Here is a 23,314-nt window from a genome sequence, read left to right on the forward strand (position 1 = left end):
CAGAAGTGAAAAAGATGAAAAGAATGTTAGGAGAGCAATGAGCTGAACAAGGAACACAGTTAAAACAAAAGATTCTGCCACCTGGGAGTGTTATCACAACAGAAGTTTTTCAAAAGAGAAGGGCGTGCTGCTTTGACAAAACTAATGAGTTCTTTACATACAGACCTGCTGGCACTGTGCATATGAAAGGGCCATTTCTACCAGTTCCTGGCATCTTTGCCATTCTTTCTGCTGTCATAACTGAATCGTGTGGAATACTTTTTTATTCCTGTTCTTTCAATCAAAATGAAAAAGAAATAGATAAAAGATTAGCAGAGGTCTAAACAGACCTGGGAGATTCTGTGGAGGTGCTTTGGAAAATCTTCACCTCCAAAGTAAGGGGCAAACAATGCAGCAATGCCTTGTGCTCGAATGAAACAGTTACAGATGATAGAGTGACATTAAGTGATGGGAATTAAACAATTAAGTTAGGGGTAAACAACACAGTGTGCAGGTCATGGTCCTGAAGTTAATAAAATCAACAGTAACCTCTAACAAAGCACTCTGCGTGACTCCATGTGCTACTTGCTGTACTTCTACAAATCAGGTTTTTTCAGTTCTACATTCTCTGACAGCTACACTTGGATTTCATCCCGCACGACTCCAGTGCTCTAATTTATTTCTCATATGTAATATTCCATGAATCTTCAGATAGCACATTTCAGCTCTAACACTCCTTCAAGTTGTTCTGCAGAAAGCTGGACACAAGAGGTCTGTGCCAGCAAGAGAATTGTTAGTAGGGTCAGGAATGCTGGATGCTTACTGTTACTTGGTCAACACTTAAAATCCTGTTTGCAGCTGACCCAGTCAGGCAGCCTTGTAATTAACCTTATTAACAAAACTTAGCCAAAGTGCAGGTAAATACAGACTGTGTAATCTAGACTTTTACAAGGAAGTCTGTACACTAAGAATTGTGTTTGTTCATAGTTCTGGATTCCAGAACTTATGCTCTAAGCAGAAAACACATATTAGCCACTGCAATAGGTTTTGACATCCCAGGAAAAGTGAGAAGCAAGTTGGTACAGACTCAACCAAACATTAAGCTCCTGATGTGCCAGGAATTTAGGAGCAGAAATGGAAAGCTAATTACCTGATTGAATTTGAGGTAAACTGATGCTTTTGGTAAATCACCAATAATTCCGCAGCTAGAATGCCAGCATCAGATCACCCTTCTTTGCCCTGAAGAATGTCATCTATGATTCTGCTTAAAAGAAGAAAAAATGATAGAAAAACACAAGCAAAACAGTAGTTCTGAAATAATTCAGTAGCTCATCAGACTGGGATGGAATGCTATTTCCTATCAAACTGAGTGTGCTTTTGTTTCAAAAGAGCAGAATTAATCAACAGCTTTCACTCACATACACACAAACCCAAGAGGCATTCGGGACCTGGGTGCTTTTGAAAATCTCACCACGTGCTTATCTAAATCTCAAGGCATTTAAATACTTCTTAGAAGTCTGGCTCATGAGACTCGGAAGCACAACCAACTGAGAACACTGCCAAAACATGAGCTCTGCTTAATTTCAGATTCAAGTCATAAAAAGCTGACAGTGGCTAAACTAACAACTACTTTATTATTATCACTTAATGCCTTCTTCTTAAACACTATGTTCTCCTCACGTTTCCTCTATTAAAGCATAGCAGAGGATTCCCTTACTTACAGTTACAAATAAAGGCTGCACAGGTGGTAAGTACTTTTTTTAAGTAATCCATGCAGACACAGCAGAACCAGAAGTCACAGAGGAAGTGAAGTAATAATTTTGACAATCTGCAAACACGTTTCCATAAAAGTCAACTACATGTTTGAAAATAACACTCTAGAAGAGCCACAACTCACACAACAGTGCTCAGATGGATGGCTTGCGACTCATAAGCACTCTGTTAGATCAAATGAACAGACATGTTTTGCAAGGATGTGATCTGATGGCAGTCCTACCTACACAAGAGGCATGTGCAACAGTGCTAAATTACATCAGAACTTCCATTTTCTGCACCACTCTTTTTCTGCAATGGATTCAGGATTTTCTTCTGGGAGTCTCCTGCCTCTCCTCCTTTTGTTACCTCTCAAATCCCAGTCATCTGCACTAGTAAAATTGGCTCAGCTTGGCTTATATCACCAGTATTAGAGTTAGAAGAATAAAGCTTTACAAAAGAAACTATAACTTTGGAAAGGATTAAACATTTAGCACTTCAAAGTCAATTCATTTGAAATCCAATTCAAAATATCAGCATTTTAGTTTTATATTTTATTTGTGAATCTGTAAAAATTTTACCTTAGCTAAGGTTTGCTGCAAATCTCCTTTCAGCCAGAGGTACCCAGTCTCCAAACCTTGGCAAGAGGAGACCCACGGCTGTGCCGACCATCCTCTGACAGCCAGCACAGCTCTGATACTGGAAAAGAGGCACAGGAACAAAACGCGTCCCTGGTAAGCAGGGATGCAAACAGTCCAGTACATTCCCTAGACAGTTAGAACCTGCTGGGTTCCCACAGAGTCCCACTGACAATTAAAAGCTTGCTGAAGCTCCAAGTGCAAGACCAAGTAGGAAAACTGAGGAAAGGAAAGCAAAACCGGTGTTTCTTGGTATCACCAAGGTTATATCAATGCCACAAATGCAAATTCTAGGGCCAAAACCTGGTCTTTGTTTGAATATCATCATCTTCATGGACTGCTCAAAAACTGAAACAAGAAGCAGAGAAAGGGTGAGCAAGAAAATCACTTTACCACAGAAAAGGATTGTGTTACGCGCAGCCCTGTGCCAGGGGCAGTCAGTTCTGTTAAGGTACTAAACTCCTTCATCAGGTTTTCCTGGCAGCCCTATTTGCATGCTCTCCTCACATCACAGTGCATAATTACAGAGCTGTCACTTTCCCCCATCTCTTGAGTATTTCTTTTAAGCTTTGCAGATTCTCTCTCTGAGAAACATTAAGCAAGCCAAGCACTGATCACTGGTAGCTCCACACATCTTTCTTTCTCGCCATCACCTTTTAAACGAGGAGAATTCTAGTCCCTTTTCCATAGTTTTTATACATTCTTTGTACATTTTAGGGCTAGTAATAAAAATATTCACGCCTTATATTTACCTGTTTGCCTTCCAGTTTAGTCTCTTTCCACCAGTACTGTTTTTCCATTTGGTCTATCCCTGTCCTAGCCGCCTTACCCCTCTGTATGACTTCTCTCTCTTTGCCATAGGTTTCTTATAGCTTCCTTTCTACTATGACACATTTCTCTCTCCATGCTATGTGTAAGCCCCTGCTCCAACCCCAAACAAATTACACAAAGAGAAATATAAAATAAATATTTCCTATTAATTTTCTTCCACAAATAGCTCTTCAAATAGGTGATTTCATGAAACAGATTGCAGGATACTGCAGGTTTAGTGCTACAGCCATCTACAGCTCATTGCCCGTTGATGCTCAAACACAGTTCACACACAAAATATTGACACCACTGAACCACAGAAATTTCAAAGGAAAAGATGACTTTTCATTCATTGAAGTCAGTAGGAATGAAATGGGATAAAGAGGCACTGGTGTAAAATGTAAAAGCTGATTTTGATCACAGCAAGTTTTTGGTCTTATTGCTATCTATCTATTTATTGTCTCCATCTTATATAGTGCAAAAATGAAGTTATCAGCATAGCCATGTCCAAACTAACTGTCACAGCACTCCAAAAACAAGCCCTGCTGTGTGATCCAAGAGTTCAGATGTCAGGCAAAATCAACCCTCCAGTCTGCAAGTCTGGATACAAAGAGAAGTGCTTCATTCCATCTTCAGAGCAAGACTCAAACCAGGCTTAAATAAACAACACTGGTTTTCCTCCTTGTAGGCAAATGGGGAAAGCCTGCTTATGGCTTGTGCTTTTGTACGGTTACTATTTCTCATTTACCTTCCAAAACCAGCTGGAGATTAGAGCCACTGCAGCAAGTTTTGTTTTTCCTTTTTCTAGTTGGTTCCATTTCATTTTGGGATACACATGTATTCATAGCAAACCAAAACCAAACCGAGCACTGCTGAGCTACCACAGTCTCCAAGCATAACACATCAATCACTATTTCTAAATTTAGTTTAAAGTTACTTTTTCCTACACCTTCACCCCACAATGTATTGCCACTGCAAATGCAGGAGTTACCTCTTCCTAGGAGTGCAAGTCACAGCCAGTAGCACTAAACACTGATGCAGACAGGGCAGAAAGATAAGTGTTGCTTCCTCTTACGCTGTCATTATTACATTGTTTCTAATACTTTCACAGTGTATCTTCTTTGGGACACCAGAGTCCCCTTTCATTTCTTTCTTAGAAACATGTTCAAGGCTTATCAGACAGGTGCCTTTGTACCTTTCAAGATATCACACATCCTACAGCAACATCCATAGAAAATATTGTTCAGTATAAATTCCTTGACAAACTCAGTAAACAGAGATAAATTGACCTCTTATGTATGAAGTCTGTTCCTATAAACTAGTATGTGTATGGTCTGTATATGAACATGCATACTGAAGGGATGAAAGACAGGTCCAGGATATTATATTACTATTTTCACTACAGTATTGTTTGTAGTGACAATGAATGTACATGAATCAGCAAAGGAATTCAAGGAAACTGTACTAAACACACACACACTCAATAAAAAGCTCACATACAGTCAGGTTGGATATTCATTTCTGAATGAGCAGTTGGGCTCTGGAATGGGCTGCCCAGGGAGGTGGTGGAATCACAGTCTCTGGAGGTGTTCAAGAGCCATGGAGATGTGGCTCTGAGGGACATGGTCAGTATTGATGGTAGGTGGATAGTTGGACCTGATGATCTTAGTGGTCTTTTCCAAATGATTCTGCATTTAATGATTTTCCAACCTACGATTCTATATTTATGTATACTGACATAAACTCAGAACACAAATTCATGGTAAGTATGTAAGGCCATTGTAACACCACTTAAGCCTGAGTTGATCAATTCAGGTTTAAACAGCAGAGGAAAATTAACTTGGTTTTTATATCTAAGCTCTTGCCCACCTCAGTGTTTGATACAGATTGATAAAGCCTTGCAAATCTGGTAGACACACATTTTTGGCAGTGCAGATTTAATTCCATGCCTATTAGACAGGTTAGCAGTACATGTTCATTCAGCAGTTTGTAAACTATTTCCCTAAGTCACCAATTTCCTGCCTTGAGATTTACAGCCATACAGAGAGAGCCTGCTTTGTGTCTAATAGGGGTATCATATGAATGAGGCCTTGAGGAATTGCCCCGGGTACATGAGTGCCCCTTCAGGCCTTGCCATCAGTATGTATTCATCCTATGAAACTGTTCATAATTAAAATCACATAAAAGATGATGATAACTCATCCCTCCTTCTCTCCCAAGTGTTCTCTCACCAGTCTTCCCCAGAGGGAGCTGCGCATACTTCTGTTCTCTCCAATACTCTGCTCAAGTTCACTCTTGTGTTCTTTTATTGAAGTGAAAGACCAGATTACACTTAATTTATAACATCTCTAACTCAAGGCTGAAGGAATGAAGAGTCCCAGGACAACAAATAATGTAACGAACATCCCAAAGAAGACTACGTTCTTGCTGATATTTTGAGGAACAGATAATAAAGAGAAACAGCTAGAAAGCTGTCTTTGCTTTCAAGGAGCATTGCAATAAGCCTTTCCTCAAAAATTTACTACTTATCAGCTTTTGTTTCTATCACAATGATGCACACTGTTTATGACTGTTTCATTAACTTTGACCTTCTGCCTGTAAATGGCAGAAGTGCTTTCCCACAGACGCTTGGATGCTTGAACTTAAGGACACAACAGATAAGTGCAACTGGTTCTATTAACTGCCCACAGCTACTTGCCAAACAGTTTATAAAGTGCTGTAATGCCAGGCTCAGGAGAAGCAGCATGGCCTGAATCCTAAATCACCTGCAGAAATGGAGGACTGCAGTTGAAGGTCTGTCACTTGGACAAAACACTGTCATCATGTATTCAGTTCTTCAGATTTGAAGTGGAACTTGAGTCTCCTCCTGCCTTCGGATCTGTCAGCAAAACATGTTTTGATTTAAGCTTCAAGTCAGACCCTGGAGCAATGTGAGTTAAGATTACTAGATAAGCACATGAGCTAGAAGCATACATCATAATTAATAGTCGAGCAGAAAATGTTTAAAGGAATGTATTCCCCCACTTCTACAAGGCTACAAGGTTTTTTTCCTCTTAAAATGCACGCAGTGCTCACTTAATACCAACTTCTCTACTAAGCTTTGACAGAAAACGTTAAAATACCAGAAACTGTATACAGGTAATTTTGGCAAGACGCTCGACTGTAGTTGTAACAGGGCTGCTTTTTCTTTCTTTCCTACAACACATAGTAGTTCTCTCAGCTTCCTAATTACATGTGTTTGTTATTCATTTTAAACATTAGCGTGGAGCTTAAGCACTAGATACTGAATCACATGAAAAGAAATGTGTTGTACATTTAAAGAGGAAAAAAAAAGAGCAGCTGTCACCAAGCAGCAGCTTGACTACAGCAACAGAGCACTAACACAGCGCAACTGCAGAGGACTGGCATTTGCTTTTCCAAGGAGCTCTGGCCAAAGGAATTGAGCTCCAATAAAGAACAATTCAAGCATGGGGGCTTTCCACACTCTAGATCCCCACAGATGAGCTGGACCACCCAAAGATTAGCAGAGCTTGCTAGTTATGTCCCCAGACTATCTGCTGCAGCACAATTGTTGTCCTGTAGATGGACCCTTATCTTTAGGTCCCACCACATTTTAAACCAGCTGAAGCAGGGCATAGCCACTGTATCTAGCACTACAGTTGTAACCAGCCATCACATCTGAGGTCTTTCCTTCAGATGTGGTAAGCCATCATTCCAAGTGCTTCAAACCTGGCATCAGGATGAGCCTTGACATCCTTCCCAGGCACCAGTGCAGGGGAGAGGTGGAGAGGTGATCAGGGCCCCCACCAGCTCTGTAACTTTAACTATCTGAACACATCAGTGTGACAAGAAAAGTAAACAGCACAGGCTTCATGTAGGAATTTCTAAACCACAGTGCTTTTCCCCTCAGTGCCCTCAGGGGCTACTGAACTTTGGGGACAGCAAAACCACTGAGAAGTACATTCCAAAACTGAGTTTATCCTGATACGAACCCAGAGTTTTCAGATTTCTGTGCCTCCCACTCCTTCCTGCTGGTAAGTCCAACTTACGTGCACCAAAATATACACCCACTCCAGAGAGCAATATCCTTTTCCTAATTAAAGCCTTCACCTCCGTGTCACCGCACGAAGCTCTGCACAGAAAGGCTGCCTGCATGCATGTGGCCTTTTGATGACTTCTTGCTATGGTTCTTCAAAGCAGCATCTAATAACCTTTCCCACTCATTACAGCTCACAGAACAAGAAGTAACACTGGACAAGCCCAAATTAATGCAGATTTGAGGCTGGTAGTTATTTTTTTACATATATCAGAACAGCCATTACAGTTTGACAGCCGTACCTCACCCTCAATCACTGAAAGAAATGGAAAAGGACAAGAAAGTGCCAAACCTCCAGAAAACAGAGGAAAACTTTACCAATTAAACATCTGATCTCCATGAGATGATGCACACAGCAGGACCCAGCAGGGTGTCAGTGGGAATGAATTAAACACACAGATACTGAAGAAAAGCATAGTGTTGTCGACAAAGGAAATTCTTGTCCATATACAAATAAAATGCAAGACTCTGGACTCTATAATGCGATTTTACATTTCTATAGAGAGTGAGTCACTTCGCACCAGGCACTGACACATCACGGCATTACTGGGTGTTTGACTAAAACTTGTCTGCTACAGCTATTCTTTAGCACATGCGCTGTACAACAAAAACTACTTTGTGTTCCCCAACCTTGAACACTTCCCTGACAAATCTCCACTGTGCTTCCCAAAGAACTCAACGCTGCTGCCAGCGCATGTATTTGTAAGTCAGCACATTGAAAATGTTTGCTGCACACATCTCAAATGGAAAACATCTCCGTGAGAAATCACATACACCGACATAAACCAACATACCTGAATTTTTAAAGATGTTATTTCACATCGGTGCCTTCTTAAGACTGAGGAGTGATAGCAAAGTGTGAGACTTGAGACTGTCAGCTTTTCAAAAGACAAGATACAAACCTATTTCATGAGTTCATAACGAATCCTCTGGCAAAACTTCATATTCATTGATCTGAGACTTCACACAGGCAAAAACAATGACATACATGAAACCATAGTGTTGCACACACACACATGCTTTTACTCTGGTAGTTCACTCTGAAAATCTAAAATAGTGTCCCTTAATCTGCTTAAAATCTTGCTGCTTATGGAGCTGAGCATATCTCCTAAAGGAGCGTGTATAAAGGCACCGAAGGGCTGGCAAAACATCCTTAGTAACTATCCTTCCTCTCTTTCCCAACTTTACTGTTTCCTTGCTCAATTACAAACTTCTGTTAAAAAATAAAAAATAAATCTAAAAATTGAGTTTCTTTGAAAAGTAAAATTTGTCACTTTGGATTCCAAATCATGACCTGCTTTGGTGCTCACTTATCCCTCCAGAACACAGAGCAGCAGCAGCACAGGAACATCCCTCCTGCAGGGTGACAAAGGCTGAGGAGCAGAACCCTGAGGTGGGTGTGAAGCAGCACCACTTCCTGCCCCCTTTGGGTGTGTTGTTCCACACAGAACAAGATTTCATGCCTTTTTCTCTTCATGCAGAGCAGCTGGAGCTATGAACAACAAGCTGTTGCAGAGAGAGTTCCTCTGGGTGTTAGCACATTAACACTCCTTTCTCCCTCCAAAAATTCACTTGGAAAAAAAGCGATCTCAATTTGGCCTTGACCCCTCTTTCTAAAGATATTCTCTGTGCCCATAGATAAGGTGTGGCTTCCTTCTGACAGACATCTATGTGCCCACAGAGAAAATAAGAAAAAGTGTTTATGCTATAAAACAGAATACCTAACTCTGAAAGCTGGAGATTGAAACAACTCCATTGCATGCTCCCTCTCCAAGTTACATAAGGACCCTTCATGTTACCATTGCCATTACTCTAACCCCTGCTCCATTTGAGATGTTTCTACATTAGATGTCTCCCATGACTATATGTAAAGATTGCTTTTACAGATGATGACATTTAATTGTCAAAGTGGTCCCTTATGACATTGTTTTGCCCAAAGAGCACTGGCAGAACATGAAAAGCTACACCATGCTTATTTTTCACTGGTCAGATTGCCTCCTGCTGCCACAAAATCCCTTTACAACCTCAGCCCAACTCTCACCTCTGTTCTGCCTCATTTGCCATGCTAGCCCTTACCTAATTGAGCAGAACTCCTTCCCCCTTATTTCAGCTATAACATTCAAATATCCTTTCAGGTGGCTTTCCACAGCTGCTTTAACTTCTCTAACTCCTCCTGCACCCCAGTGAGCCTCCCCTGCCCTGGCACCAGCTGCAGTGTGACCACAGTGAGCTGCTCCAATCAGGTGACCCATCTAAAGGCCCAGATTAAGGCTGCTGCAAGCTGCCACGCAGCTGTGTCATCCCCAGATGGAATCCCATGGTTGGAGCTGCTTCCACAAACACAGGACTTGCCCATGCAGTAGAAAGGGATGTGTGTACCAAAAGCAATCCAACCATCCACTCTTCAGTCAGATGTTCTTAACCTCTCGGTCCCACACACAATAAGTTTTGCATTACCTTGTGGATGCAATACCTCTGTACTCAGCACACGATATCTAGCAATTGTCACTCATTCTAGTGAAAATCTATGCTTCATTTTATTCCAGAACATGCTGGCACAGTCAGTCATATTCTGCAAGAGTGCACTGCTCTGATTCATAGCTCCTTAAAGGAGGTTATTGCACTCGGTGTTCCCAGAACATCATCTGACCAGTTCCAGCACAATGCCCTGGAAATAACCCCAGAAAATGGATCCTTCATTCTTTTCTCAGGCTAAACTACCCCAGCTTGCTCACGTAAAATGGCTCCCACTGGCTCTCATGAAAGCTAGCATTAAATGCTGCACTGATGATAGAACAACCTGCACTCAAGAAGGGCCCACCCAGCTCTCAGCACACAAGCAGCCCACAGCCAGTCTGTGCTGAAAACCCCAATTTTTCAAAAGGAGAGAGATCACTGAACACAAAAATCGCAGCTTGCATGAGCATAATAGGCAATTAAAATCCTTAAATCATGTAAATGGCTGTTTATTCTTGAAAACACTTAACTACATTGAGTAACCCAAATATCCAATTGCCCTGCCGCATTTTCCATGACCAAAGATTTCTGCTTTTCAAACAGTTATATTGAAAACTCATGGAAATAATAACAACAATAATAATAAGGATAGTAATAGATTGCCATTTATTTCAAGGCTCAGTAGATAGGGCTTCATTACCAAGACACAGAGCATTGTCCATCTCTTCCTAAGCCATGTCCTAAGCACACCCTCAGCACACAGATGTGAGACCAAATCACTCACAGCTGATGTCAGAGATCCCTACCCAAGTAAGGGGCTGGCAAAGGTGAGTTTTCACTCAGCTTTGGGGCTGACCTAATTGTACTTCTGTAAAGTCAGACCATACTTACATCAACTTCACTGAATTCCACAGTATCATAATATACTCAACAAGCAGTAAATTTGAGTCCCAGAAATAAACTGGCAAACATTTTTACCACCAATACAGTTCTTTTGCTGAGATAAATCAGAGGTGAAGTAATGCAGAGAAGACGTGGGTACTTTTAGTAATGATTTACAGCTCAAAGCATTTGGGAAAGCATTCTTAAATCTGTCTGACCTTAAGAACCACTACACAGCAAACAGTTAAGAGTGCCAGTCTTCATGTTAGAAGTTAGTAAAAAACTGCATGTTTAGGTAAAGCAAAAGTTTCCTTGATGGTGCCATCGTTTAAAGTGACAGTTTTAGTGAACCCATTATCAGTAAATAACACAGTCATCATCCACTGCTGAGCTCCCCTGTGGGCCATACAGAGGAAGGAGAGCAACAGGACTGCCAACAGAAGTTTTATGGCCAGATGCACTGATGACCAAAATCAATATATAAAAAAAAATATACATTTTTTTTTCTCTGGTTTGGCATTAACTTCTCACATTACCACACTATTGCTCAACACTGCTTCAGAACAATGCTTATTAGCAAGTATACCTTACCTGCATGTGAAAAGTGTCAAACCAGATCTATTCATTGCTCTCTCAGAAGCTACTTTTCTCTCCATTAGCAGTAATTCTTACTGAAATCCATTCCCACATAATCAACTTATGATTTGCTCTTCAATGTTAATAAACTACTACCTACACTCTTAGCCCTTACTCTAACCCTGTGGATTTTATTAAGTTGCTGTAAAATTGATTGATAATTTCATCACCTATCCCTGCTTTTTATTGCATGTTATTTTGATTTAAGTGCCACCATTTCTACCTTTAGAGCTGCCTGTGACTTAGTGCACACTGGTTTTAGTAGATCATGAAACACTCATTCCATTCTGCTATGCAGTCAGTCACTGTTACTTCCTACCTGTACCTGCTGTATGGGGACTGCATACCTTCCCTTTGACTCAGTAAGATCTTTGCGTGCTCAGCTTGAGAGGTTTTAGTTAGCTTGTTTTTATTGCCATTTTGGTCGATGGTTTCCACAGGCCTTTAAGTTCACATTCAGCATTAGAGTACTGTAAGCAATGTGCTTCCTGGTCCTGCATCCTCTGCAAGGACAAGTGAGTTTTTAGTGGAGTTACAGTCTCACCATCCAAATGTTATGAAAAATTCCCAAACTAGACTCCCAGCAGCTCTGCAGAGCTTTTGACTTCATGTGAGGCTGCCAGCAGCAACATCCAAGAGAGGTAAAAACAAAGGACTTTGGGTATCTTGTTCTCTTGGTTGATGCAGCCTGTGCTCGGGATGAGCTGCAAAGTCTAAATGGAACAGACAAGTCTCTGACACTCTCGTTTAGCTACAAGTTTTTAATAACCCATGCTCCATTCTTACACATATTAGAAAAACCCTAAGTATCACAGTTTAAAATACATATATGTACCTCTTCATTTCCAAGACAGGTCTAGAGATGAAACCACCAGACATTTTTGCTTCATTCTCACAACTCGATTTCAAAACACACTGGTGGTTTCAGGCAGAAGCACTTTGTTACGCACAATACCGCAAACTAAAATGCAACTGGGGACAATTGGGTTTCACAGCCCACACTCTAAGAAAGACATGAATTGTCCTGAACTTCCACAAGGCACAATTCCTTCTAATGGAACAGAAACCCAGCACAGATACTCTGGATTTCATCCATTGGACAGAGAAGAACTTCCCTCATTGTACGTAGAATTACCTGTATCCCATTGTTCTCAAACCTTTTAAAATCCTATCTTTAAACAGAAAACATGGAAAGCTGGAAAGATGTTTAGTATAATCTATAAAGGACAACACAGACCTTGATAGAAATCCCCAAGAAGCTCTGAAGTAGTGCTGCAAAGAAGGTCAAACACTGTCCTCCTCTGTGCTGGCACATGGCTTTTTGGGGGGAAAGGGGATGGGGGATGGAAAAAACCCATTTGCTACAAACCCATTGGTGCCAAAACATGTCAAGCTCCAGGAAAAAGGAACTTTTAACCACAGCTTATGAGATCACTGATGGGCAGATCTCAATCATTTACAAACTCATTCACAACAGAACACCTCTTGCATTCTTCTTGCTAAGCAAAGCCGTGTACGTGGTCTTTTCACTCTTGATCAAAAGTACCACATAATTAAGAATATATAAAGTGAAATGTGCTAAATATTAATAACGCAACTCTAAATTACTTAGTATACAGAATCATGGACAGTCTTCCAAAATATGAAGTTTCTGATTGAAGAAATAAAGGCAAAGAAGAGGAAGATTTGTTGTTTTCCCATCCCTTTAAGATACACCATGCAGAATGCCACGAGTAAATGAATGCCTTGACTGGTGCTTATTTTTTATAAAGTTCAATAAAGGACAAGAACAACCAAAAAAAAAAAAAAACCACCCCAAACTTGGCAGGATAAATTCAGAGAACTTCACAATTTTTTGCAAACTCATTTCCTCCTTTTCTTAATGCAATTTTCACCTAATCCAAAGAAAAAAAAAAAAATTAAAAGCAATTCCCAGCAGCATCGGTGCTTTTGCGCAAGAAGAACTATATTTTATGTGCATCTTTTCCCCTTGTATCAACAAACTTCTTGTTCATCAGATAAGAGAGCTGTACTAGTCCTCTGGCTGCTTCCCAAGCATGCAGACAGACAAAGAGGTGCTAAGTGCAAAGTCACAAATCTGTTATGCAAGCTTTCCTTAGCACAAGGCTGCTCGAGCTGAACTTGCTCTTCCTCTGCAGCAGGCTGCAGCCCCACTCACAGAGCCTTCATTTCTGCAGCCCTGCACTAACCCGACTGAACTCAGCAGAATGACAGTAACTAACATGGGGGATTGAAAGACACTTTCCACGAAGTAGGTGTCAAAAAAGCAATGTAAGAAGCCATGAATATTTATGATAGAGCAAGAATGCAGCAGCTCAGCCTAGACCTTTGGCAGAAAGTCAGCCATAGAGCAGCGCTGCTCAGGGCCTGTGTCATTCCACACAGTGAATTTCAAATCTTCTCTAAGCAAAGTTGGCTCAGAAATATTCCTCTGGAGACCAAAGGGCAAACTGTTTACCTTCTAAGTAATGTCTAGCAGATATATTTTGGGCAGAGGCTATCTGTGGGGAGTGTTTCTATCCAAAGGCTTAAAGACGATGGGGGAGGACACGAAGGTTATAAATACAACACAGTTATACAAAGTAATGGAAGTGCTGCCATCAATTTCCATTTACCCATAATAAAACTGAGGCTTGGAGCTTTCAGAAGCAGAGAGGTAAGCCAGTTCACACCCATAAGCTTCAGGGATTTCCACATTTCAATGTGTTTCAAGGTTTTACTGACAACACATGAACAAAAGCACCTTGAAAAACGGATGGCCTTTGTTCCAACTTTGGAAAGAACATGGAAACAAGAAACATATTCTTCTATTAATGGCAAGTCACATCCAAAGAAGTTGTTGAAGCCTAATGACCTTGCATCTAACCACAAATGAGTTTGCACACTGCAAACTCAGGCACAGAAGCTGCTAGCCCAAACAGTAGGGACTGGGTTCAGTTTAGCTTGCCTGTTACGGGTGTGCAGCAGATGGAAGTGCCTCCTGCACCTCACCTACAGGTACTGCACACAGAAAGCACCCACTGTGCTCTGGCACCAACTCACAAACTGCCAGTGCAGCAGCTCTTGGTGTTATCTGCCTCTTCTGTCCCTCTGTGAGCAGAGCTGCTGTACCTGGCCCTATACAAATACACAAAAATGTCTGCACGGGAAATGATCATCAGTGAACAGAAATTCAGAGATTCACAGAAGGGGACCTTGCAGCCCCGCTTTCCCTTCCCCCCACCCCCAGTCTCTGCCATGCAGTGTGCCCCCTCCCAGCTCAGCTGCTGAGACAGCCTGGCCTTGGGCACCACTAGGGATGGGGCACCCACAGCTCTGGCAGCCCATGTCTGGGCCTCATCACCCTCTGAGTAAAGAGCTTCTCCATCACATTTAACCTCAATCTCCCTTGTTTTAAGTTTAAAACCATCTCCCCTTTTCAGGGACAAGGGAAGAGTTTGCTCAGTGAGACCGAGCTTAGAAAGAAGCAACCAAGTGTATAACTTGAGGAAAAACCCAAAGAGCATAACTGCAGATTAGAGCAAGTACCAGCAAATACGTTTCAATTTAATTGCAGTCCCCTTTGCAACGTACTTCCCCAAATATGAAGCTATTTCTGCAACTCTTTTCCAACCTAAGCTTACAGCCTGCTTGTGTGCCTTCCTTCCACTCTTCACTACAGAAATTTTTCTTCCACTAAATTTTCATTGAACAGGAAAAGGGAGGGAGAAAAAGTTTCTTCCACTGAGAAACAATGCAAACAGTCTTTGAGCATGTGGAGAGCTGCAGGAGACATCAGGAAAACTAAGAGGTTTGATTTGTTCCTCCTCCCACCCCCAGAGAAACAGGGGTGGGGGGAATAAAAGCCCACATCCAACATCAAAGAATGTGCTTTACATTTATTACAATTTACATGGGAAAAACAGGTAGGGAGTGTTCAGATGTTAAAGCCATAAAATGATAAACAGCCAACCTTCAAGGTGAGCAGCGCTTGCCATGTTCCAGTGCCTCCAGGCAGACACCCAAGCAGCTTACACCAAGAGCAGAATTCCACCTGCTGTCTTAAGAAACCTCATCATATTTTCTTTAGAATGAATTTCTAGAGAGCAGAACTGGAACTGCTGGTTCTGATCTGAAGAAAAGTCAGTGACTTTGATTAATAATTCACTTTCATGGGGCTTCATTCCTCCACCACGCATACACCAACCAGGAGCCAGGCTGACAAGTGCTACATTCTCCACTGGAAAGAGAAAGTGTTCCCATGGCTGTGGATTCTCTGCTCCTAGAGACAGCACAGGCAATGGATCTCTCACTTCCCAGCTGCCTCAGTAGGACTGCAAAAGGCAAGTTCACACTTCTGATCAAAACACTGAGTTTCTCACCTCCAATCACACTCTTGCTGCACTAATATTGTCTTCCCACTTGTTCTCTGCTACACAGATATTGTTACCTGAAAATCTGAGTTTCTAAACTTTTGCCTGCCAGTACCAGAGGGATATTAAAACCAGAAACATTGGGTGAAAATACTGAACCTTCAGTTCTGCTGACCCTTCTCTGAGTCAAAGCAGTGATACCATTTCTGAGGACTGGACGTTGCATCTGTAGCCTGGAAACACAGAATCTACCTTTGGTTCTCTTACTGGCTTTCTCCTTAACCCCAAAGTCACATCACCTTCAAGTACTTTATTTACATGCACCTGCTTGAGAAAACAATGGGAACAATGAGATCTACTTGCCTCTGCAATGCACTCCAAAGGGATAAGGGGTGCTCCTATCTGAGGCTGTTTATTCTGGCTTTACAATTGTTTCCTTCAAGAAAAAATAAGATTTTCCACCTTTTATCTACAACCTGAACACACAAGGCCAGAAAAAACTGACAATCAAAGAAATTTAAAAGCTCTCAGTTCTTATAATCAAGCACAGTTCCCATCCAGGCCAATGTCCTGTTCAGCTCATTACACCCAGGTACAACACCAAAAACATAATTCAAATAGAAAAAGAACTAACAGTGAGCAGAGGCTTGGTATTGTCCTTTGAATATAAAACATGCAAGGCTGAGTTACTGTCATGTTTCACATACACAGCTGCTGCTATCTGAGATGCTGTAGGAACTGAAAGGGTATATTCTCCCATCAATATGCATAACTTAATAACATTAATAATAGAAGCACATACAGTGATAGGACACTAGAAATCTATCAAACCAAACTGGAGGTGTAACCTAACATTTGATGGATCCTTCCCTAACTGGACTTGTTAAAAGCACTGTCAGAACCCACATCTTTGGCTCTCAACTGTCACAGAACTGCAGCAGTGGCTTCCTTCCCTGGACAGCAAGAGAGCACAGCGCAGAATTAGATGAGCCAATACACCGGGGTGAAAGTGGCATTATATAAATAGAAGCAGATTGATCTTAATAATATCATTAGAAGCCAGGGGTTACAGGGTTGCTGCAGAAAGTATAAAGAAGGGACATATTTTAAAACTTGAACTACACCAGTGTTAATAGAAAGCGTTGGCGTGGCACAACAGACAAAATGTTATACTGAAAATACTTCCATTCTTCAGCAATACTTTGCTCTGGAACTGCTGCTACATCACAGCACTGAGTCTATACAGCTTTCTTACATCAATAGGAAGCAAGGGTTTGGGATGAGGTTTTGCTGTCACACCATTAAGCTGCTTTTGCCTATATAGGAGACACTGCACTCGGTCAGCCCAGATTTTTATCAGCACAATTAAACAGAAATTGTTCTCCTGGATGTGCATTGCAGAGTCTGTCCCAAATTCCACAGGGGATTTCAACTTCATGGTAGAAGTGTATCTGCTTAGGATATTAAAGCAACTTGGAGTAACACTTAGCAAATGGCACTGAAGAAAATCTGAACACAACAGTGTTGCTGTACTTCCCTTATCTGTTTGTTTTGCAGCACTGAAGGACTCTCAAGCATCTGCACTGCAATGCATTACCCAGCATGTGCCACAATGACTCAGGCAACAACAGCATGAGCCGGGCTCCAGCTCCAGCTTGCAGGATGTCTGTGCAACAACACCCTTCAGCAAAGCCAAGAACCTATAAAAGGAGATGTGCTCAAGGAGAAAATTCAGCTTCCATTCCATCATGTTGTACTATTTTCTATTGCAATGTTAATCAGATTTTTATATTTACATATGGTACACGTAACCTCCAAATGGTAGCTGCAACACTGCTGGATTCCCAGCTTGCAGCACAGATGATTCAACTCCTGCAGGCTCTGAGAGCTGCATTGCTAAAGGTTGTAGAGGCACACAAATGTTGTGTTTGCTAACTTGTATGCTGGCTGAAATACTCAACATTTCCTTCTCCTGCAGTTATGCCTTACTGCTAGCCTGCTTAGCAAGTTACAAATATAATTGTCAGTATAATTGTGAATATACATATAAATCTAAATCTTCAGAGTGAGCTTCCCTCTCCTCCCAACTCTATCAGACTTGTGTTTTGAATATAGAAAACCAGCTTAGTGCCACAAACATCTGTTTGATATTTAGTACCTATTAGCTCCGTTCTCTAGTCCTGGAAAACCAATCAACAACAAAAGAACACCCAGCAAGAACTCCATCCTCAAACAGGATTTCAGAAACTTATATTAATCCTCAGCCTCTCCTCTCTTCAATGCAAGATGAGCAGTGCATCATCATCCGCACTACAGTTTTGTAATCACCTGATTGCATAACAGGAGTCTCCAACAACAGCACAGGTAAAGATGAGCAGTGACCACTAGGATGTCCTCGTGTACATAGAAGATAGATGAATGTTATTTTGTTGTCCCTGCCATTGGTTGAGGATTTGTTCTGCTTTATGAGCCACATAGAGGAATTATAATTATCCACTTCAAAATATTTCCAACAATAAACTCAGTGTCTTTTCTCCACTATCCTGTCCCTATAATTCTAACAGATTTGCAAAAGAGTACCTCAGACTACATCATAAAATCTAGGAATAGGACAGAAGATCTCCCTGCTGAGGTCCAGGATTCATGGTGCCCAATTCAAGTTAGATGTGAAGGAGCAGCATCTCTCACAGACTGGATGCTAACAGCTTCTAGTTGCAGGACAGAAATAGATCTGCATGTACCAGTCTGTAGTTAGTCAAGGCTTCCTTTTGGTGTCTCAATGGCAAGTTCAGGTTTTCCTTGTGCAAAGTCCATCTCCCTCAGTTTACCAATGTACTTAAAGTTTGTTTGCTAACACTTGTGTAACCAAAGGTTTCATGCATTAAGGCAAAGTCAAAATGGACTTGAAAAAGACTTATTTATTATGTTGGGGTTAGTTATTCAACTAGAGCAAGGAAAAAAATAGGAAAACAAAACATAATGCTGTAATGCTATAATGGGATGGAAAGTACAGCAATAATAGTGGGATGGCAAAGTCCCAGGCTGCTGTGAATAAGGACAAGCCCAAACACAGCAGCAAAGGACACAAAAATGAAGGAAGAGAAATTGCTCACCCTTCGAAGGCCTCAGGTATGCAGGGATATCAAACAAACAAAACTCAATCAGCAATATTTATTCTGCCTGGGTAATAAGGTCTCCATTCTGATCTGGTTTTCAATCCAGCAGATTGGATCAACATGCCACATTAATCAACAGAGTAACAGCAGAAATCTGGGGGAGAACAAGAATTCCTTGTAACTGCTGGTGAGAGCCGAAAGCCAAGGAACAAAAACGAAGCACAAACAATAGAAAAAGGCCTTCAAAAATATTGCTACAAACAGATGACAGATGCACTACTTGAAAAAACAAATGCCATTCAGGACAATACAAGAGGAGTGCCCAGAGCATATAAGCTAAACTTCCAGAAGCCAAAATGTTGGACAAACTCATCTTTGCTTAGAAAACCTGTTCACCTTTATGCTCATCTATAGGCAGAAGAGTCTATGCCTCATAACACTGTCCTTTTTTTCTTCACTGTCAGTTAGAAAGGGTTTAAGAAGTCACTCTACATTCACTAACAATCACTGCTCATGCTTACATTGCAAATAGGACATTCACAATAACTGCAGTCATGTGTTTCACAAAAAAAAGTATTGATTTCTACAGCCTCTGAGGAGCCAAGCCTAAGAAATATTCTATGAATAATCCGTTGATACTGAGACTGCTGCTAATAGACAGACTCCTAACACAACAATTAAAAAGAAAAAAAGACATGAAACATGAATTTAAGGTCACCATCAGATTTCTTACAGCAGTATCATGGCTGAGCACCCAGAACACCCCGGTGAAGGGAGGCTCCCAACATACAGCCTCCAGCTTTGAAAGGGTCCCACATCACAGCACTGAGATGCCAGCCTCACTGAGCTGATAGAACACAGCAGAAGCTACAGCAGCACCTGCTGACCAGGAAGGCCATCCTATCCATGCTCCATACTTACAGTTTTTCTAAACAGAATGGCACTCTAAAAATACTTGTGGTGAGCATCAGAAGGCGCAGCCCTCCCACTGCCTGTGCTGTCCCACGTGAGCAGCCGCACAGAGATCCACCCACTTGCATCAAAGGCTGCACATCGACAACAGGAAAACAGATATGTCAGCAACTAAAAGCAACAGGAGGGAAATTTTCCATCGAGAACAGAACTCCCCACAGGCTAATTAAAAAAAAAAAAAAAAATAGTAAAGGAAATCCATTTGAAAATACATCGATGTGAATATTTCAATTCAAACTTACAGTCTACGTAATAAGCACAGCAAACCTATTTCTAGCATTCCTGAAAGCTATTATCTGTTACAGCACAGACATACAGCTTGATTTGTGTCTATCACTTCTGCATCCCCTGATAAAACAATTGTTAGGGTAGTGATGCAGGAGTGCAATTGCCCCTTTGGGTATTACAGTGCCCAGACGAACAGCCCAAACATCACTACAGCAATGCAAACAAACGCCCATGACTCAGAGCTGCCTTCCAACCCCTGCTCCCAAACAGGTGGAAACCTACACACACACACACAGAGCATTCAGGGGTGAAAGAATTACAGCTGGCTACAAAAATCCAGGAGAAAATCATAAAGAACTCCTATTGTGAGTTTATGGATTGCAAACATGGAGACCCAGGTACTTTTTAGGACACCAGGGAGGTAACAGCGTGTTGTGTCTTAGTTTGGGTGAGGGCTCTAGGAGCCATACAAAGGTGACCGCTGAACTTTTTCTTACAGTGAACCCCTATTTACTCAGCAGTAACTTCAGATAAACCACGTTGGCATGCATTAGACAAACACCCCAGATGGAATAAACCAATAAACCTCAACTGTACACATAAAATCAGAAGTCTTGGTTCCTTTTTTACCCCAGAGCCTAAAGACATACAGACAATGGATTTCTCCTGGGAAATGGAAAATAAAAGCAGTTCCACAGCAAACGAGTGGCTGTTAGGAATGCTACACTAAATAACATGTTTGGATTTATTCTGTAACTGTGTGGGCTATATCTCTAGATCTACATCAGTCTATATGTCAGTTGGAACTGTGACATGGAACATTGCAGCATGGAAATATTATCTTCTGAAAATATATTGTCACTTCTTTGATATTTACTCACATTTTTGAATTAACTTGTTAAATACAGACTGTCTTAACCCACTTGCTCCATCCTTCAGGGTTTGGGTTTTTTTTGTCTCTAGGTTCTGCCAACCTTCAGATATCCTCCTTCAATCACATGTCCTGGCACAATTCTCATTCCCCTCAGTATTCCTCAGTGTCCTCTGGGAAATTTGCCAGTTTTGTCATCTGCCCCCATTCTCCTTTGGGAACACTAAAGTGAGGAATTAATTTTGTTCTCTCCCCAAGCCGTGCCTGTGTCTGCTGTTAGCGGTTACCCTTGGCATTTCTCAGCCTTTCAGTACACAAACATATACATCTCCTTAAGTGATCCTACAGTGCTTCAGAGACTTATAAAACATCCTGCTGAGAGATCTCTGCATTTGCTTGTTTTAGCATCGTGTGAAAGAATTAAGCTAAAAGATGGAGGGCTGACATTTCTATTATGCATCCCATTTTCTGCTACATTCTACAATTGTTTTCTACGTACTTTTATTTGTTTTATACTATTTTGCTCAATGTCTTATCTGAAGTCTTCCAGAATGAACTCTTAAGAGGTGCATTGTGTTTTCTTGAGCACCAAAAAAATCCAGTTCCAATGTTGGCTTTTTTCCTGCATGAGCATTTCCTACTAAGGAACATTTCCTTCTAGAAGGAGAGGTTATTCCGATCTGCTTCCTTTAAATTCCATGCTCACTTCTTCATTTGAGAATGAATGGAAACTTTACTTTTGGCCTAAGATGAAGAACATCAACAAATATTAAACGTATGCATCCCAGTTTCCTGCTGTAATGAACACTGGAGGATGTACCACAGCATTTCAGGAAATAGCTGGGCAAGTTCAGTCTATCCTCCTGTTCCATTCTGTCACCAGTGCTACCTTCACCAGCTTCCCCCTCAGTTATTTAGGTCTTTGTTATGTGTACGTGCCCAAATTAAGCAACCTGCCACACTGTTGGCAGCCGTCAGACTGGAAGCATTTGTTGTGGTTACCTCTTTAACTTCCGCGCTAAAATACCATCTGTGTTACCAGCTCAACACAGCAAAGGCTGCATCACTAACAGTACGGTGGGTGCAGAACAAACCAAAGCCTTTGCAAAGCCATCCTTGGGTTTGTTTACCCAGAGAGCCCCCATTTTTGCAACAAAACAATGAACATTGACTAAATATCGAGGTACATGGCATTATATGAGACTGATACATGGCACAGAAGAAATAACACTACTGACAATAAATGCTAGATATAATTATTCAGCGTGTCAATATCCAGCCAAAGCCACACTTGGGCTGTACAGACCCCAGCTACCTGCAGGAGGACCCAGAAAGGCAGCTCAGAGGCTCTGAGCCTTCATTTCCTGTGCTCCGAGTAGGAGCAGCTGTCAGTTTGGCCGGACGGGTTATGGAACTCGTGTCAGTTTTGCCATCATCGTTAAGGAGAGCAGACAGGAGAACAGATCTCTGGGGAACTCACAGCCTCCTCCACTGGAGAACCTTGTGGGAAGGGAAAGTGGGAAAGCTGCACCGGGAGAACGGAGAGATGAAAACACAGGAAAAGATTTGGGTACAGCATCCAGAGAAGGAGGGAAAACTCTAGAAACGCAGGGTACCCCCTATAGGACAGATGCGTGGTATGCCAGGTATGGAAACAGCGGGAGTTGGTGGGAGAGAACAACAACGAACTCTGCGGGGACAGCTGGTACCTCGCAGCCCCCGTCTTTAGCTGATGCCACGGGGCACAAACGCAGACCCGGCACCAAAGAAACACCAGTAACAAAATCAGTAACTGGAAGCGCAGAGCCGGGCCCCAGATAATGGGAGGACTGAGGACGGTGGCCGCCAGCTCCGCACGCTCCTATCGGGCGGCTGCGGGGCACGCAGCGAGATGGGGCCGGGCGGTGCAGCTGCCGCTCCGAGACCAAAGGACCAGCCCCGGGGTGGCGGGCGGCGATGCCAACACCCAGCAGAGGGAAAACCCGAGGGAGCCGCTGCTCCGAGCGCAGCCATCCGCCGCCGCTCCCTTACCTGGCTGGCTTTGTGGAACTGCTTCTTGAGCCCCGCCACCGACATCCTCCCTCCGCGGGCGGCTCCCGCGGAGCCCGAACCCCGAACCCCGGCTGCTGCTGCCGGCGGGTGGCGGCTCCGGGCAGCGATCCGCGGCCTCGCGCTGTGTCACCCGCACCGCCGGTACCCGCGCGGGTGGAAACATCGCGTTCCGAACGGGTTCCACGGTGCCACCCTATTGGCCGCCGTTCGTGCCCATGTAAACGATACAGCCGGAGTCGTCCGCCCATTGGACACGCGCGGGTGGGGGGGGACTGTGCAAATCACGCCCACGTTACGGTGCTGCGTGAAGACCGCAGAGCCGGCGGCTCGGCCCGCACTGCGGGGATGAGCGGCCCCGAGGTCCGGCTGCCTGCTGTCCTCATTGTAGCTCTCATTGCTACACGGCATCTTAATTGAAGGGATGCACTTAGTGCGTGAAAGCTATTGCAGCA

The 23,314-nt window shown here is 42.5% G+C and overlaps 1 protein-coding gene across 3 annotated transcripts in view; it reads right to left on the bottom strand.

Moving 5' to 3' along the window:
- Positions 1-23,009, bottom strand: part of SH3GL3 (SH3 domain containing GRB2 like 3, endophilin A3) — a 45,165-nt gene extending 22,156 nt beyond the window's left edge. The window contains exons 1-2 of one of the 3 annotated variants that reach the window (XM_015873005.3): positions 19,661-19,785; positions 18,737-18,893 (exon numbers count right to left, since the gene is read on the bottom strand). Coding sequence is in view for 1 of the 3 variants with exons in the window: in XM_015873004.3 (XP_015728490.2) it covers positions 22,842-22,886 (45 nt within the window). In the remaining 2 variants the exon portion in view is untranslated. Of the gene's footprint in view, positions 1-1,129; positions 1,236-18,736; positions 18,894-19,660; positions 19,786-22,841 lie in introns of those variants that run through there. The other 2 variants (XM_015873004.3, XM_085514969.1) reach the window with 2 other exon arrangements.
- Between the last annotated feature and the right edge of the window lie 305 nt (positions 23,010-23,314).

Source organism: Coturnix japonica, chromosome 14 (assembly GCF_054131305.1).
Source record: "Coturnix japonica strain WE chromosome 14, WE-NBRP24, whole genome shotgun sequence".
NCBI lineage: Eukaryota > Metazoa > Chordata > Aves > Galliformes > Phasianidae > Coturnix > Coturnix japonica.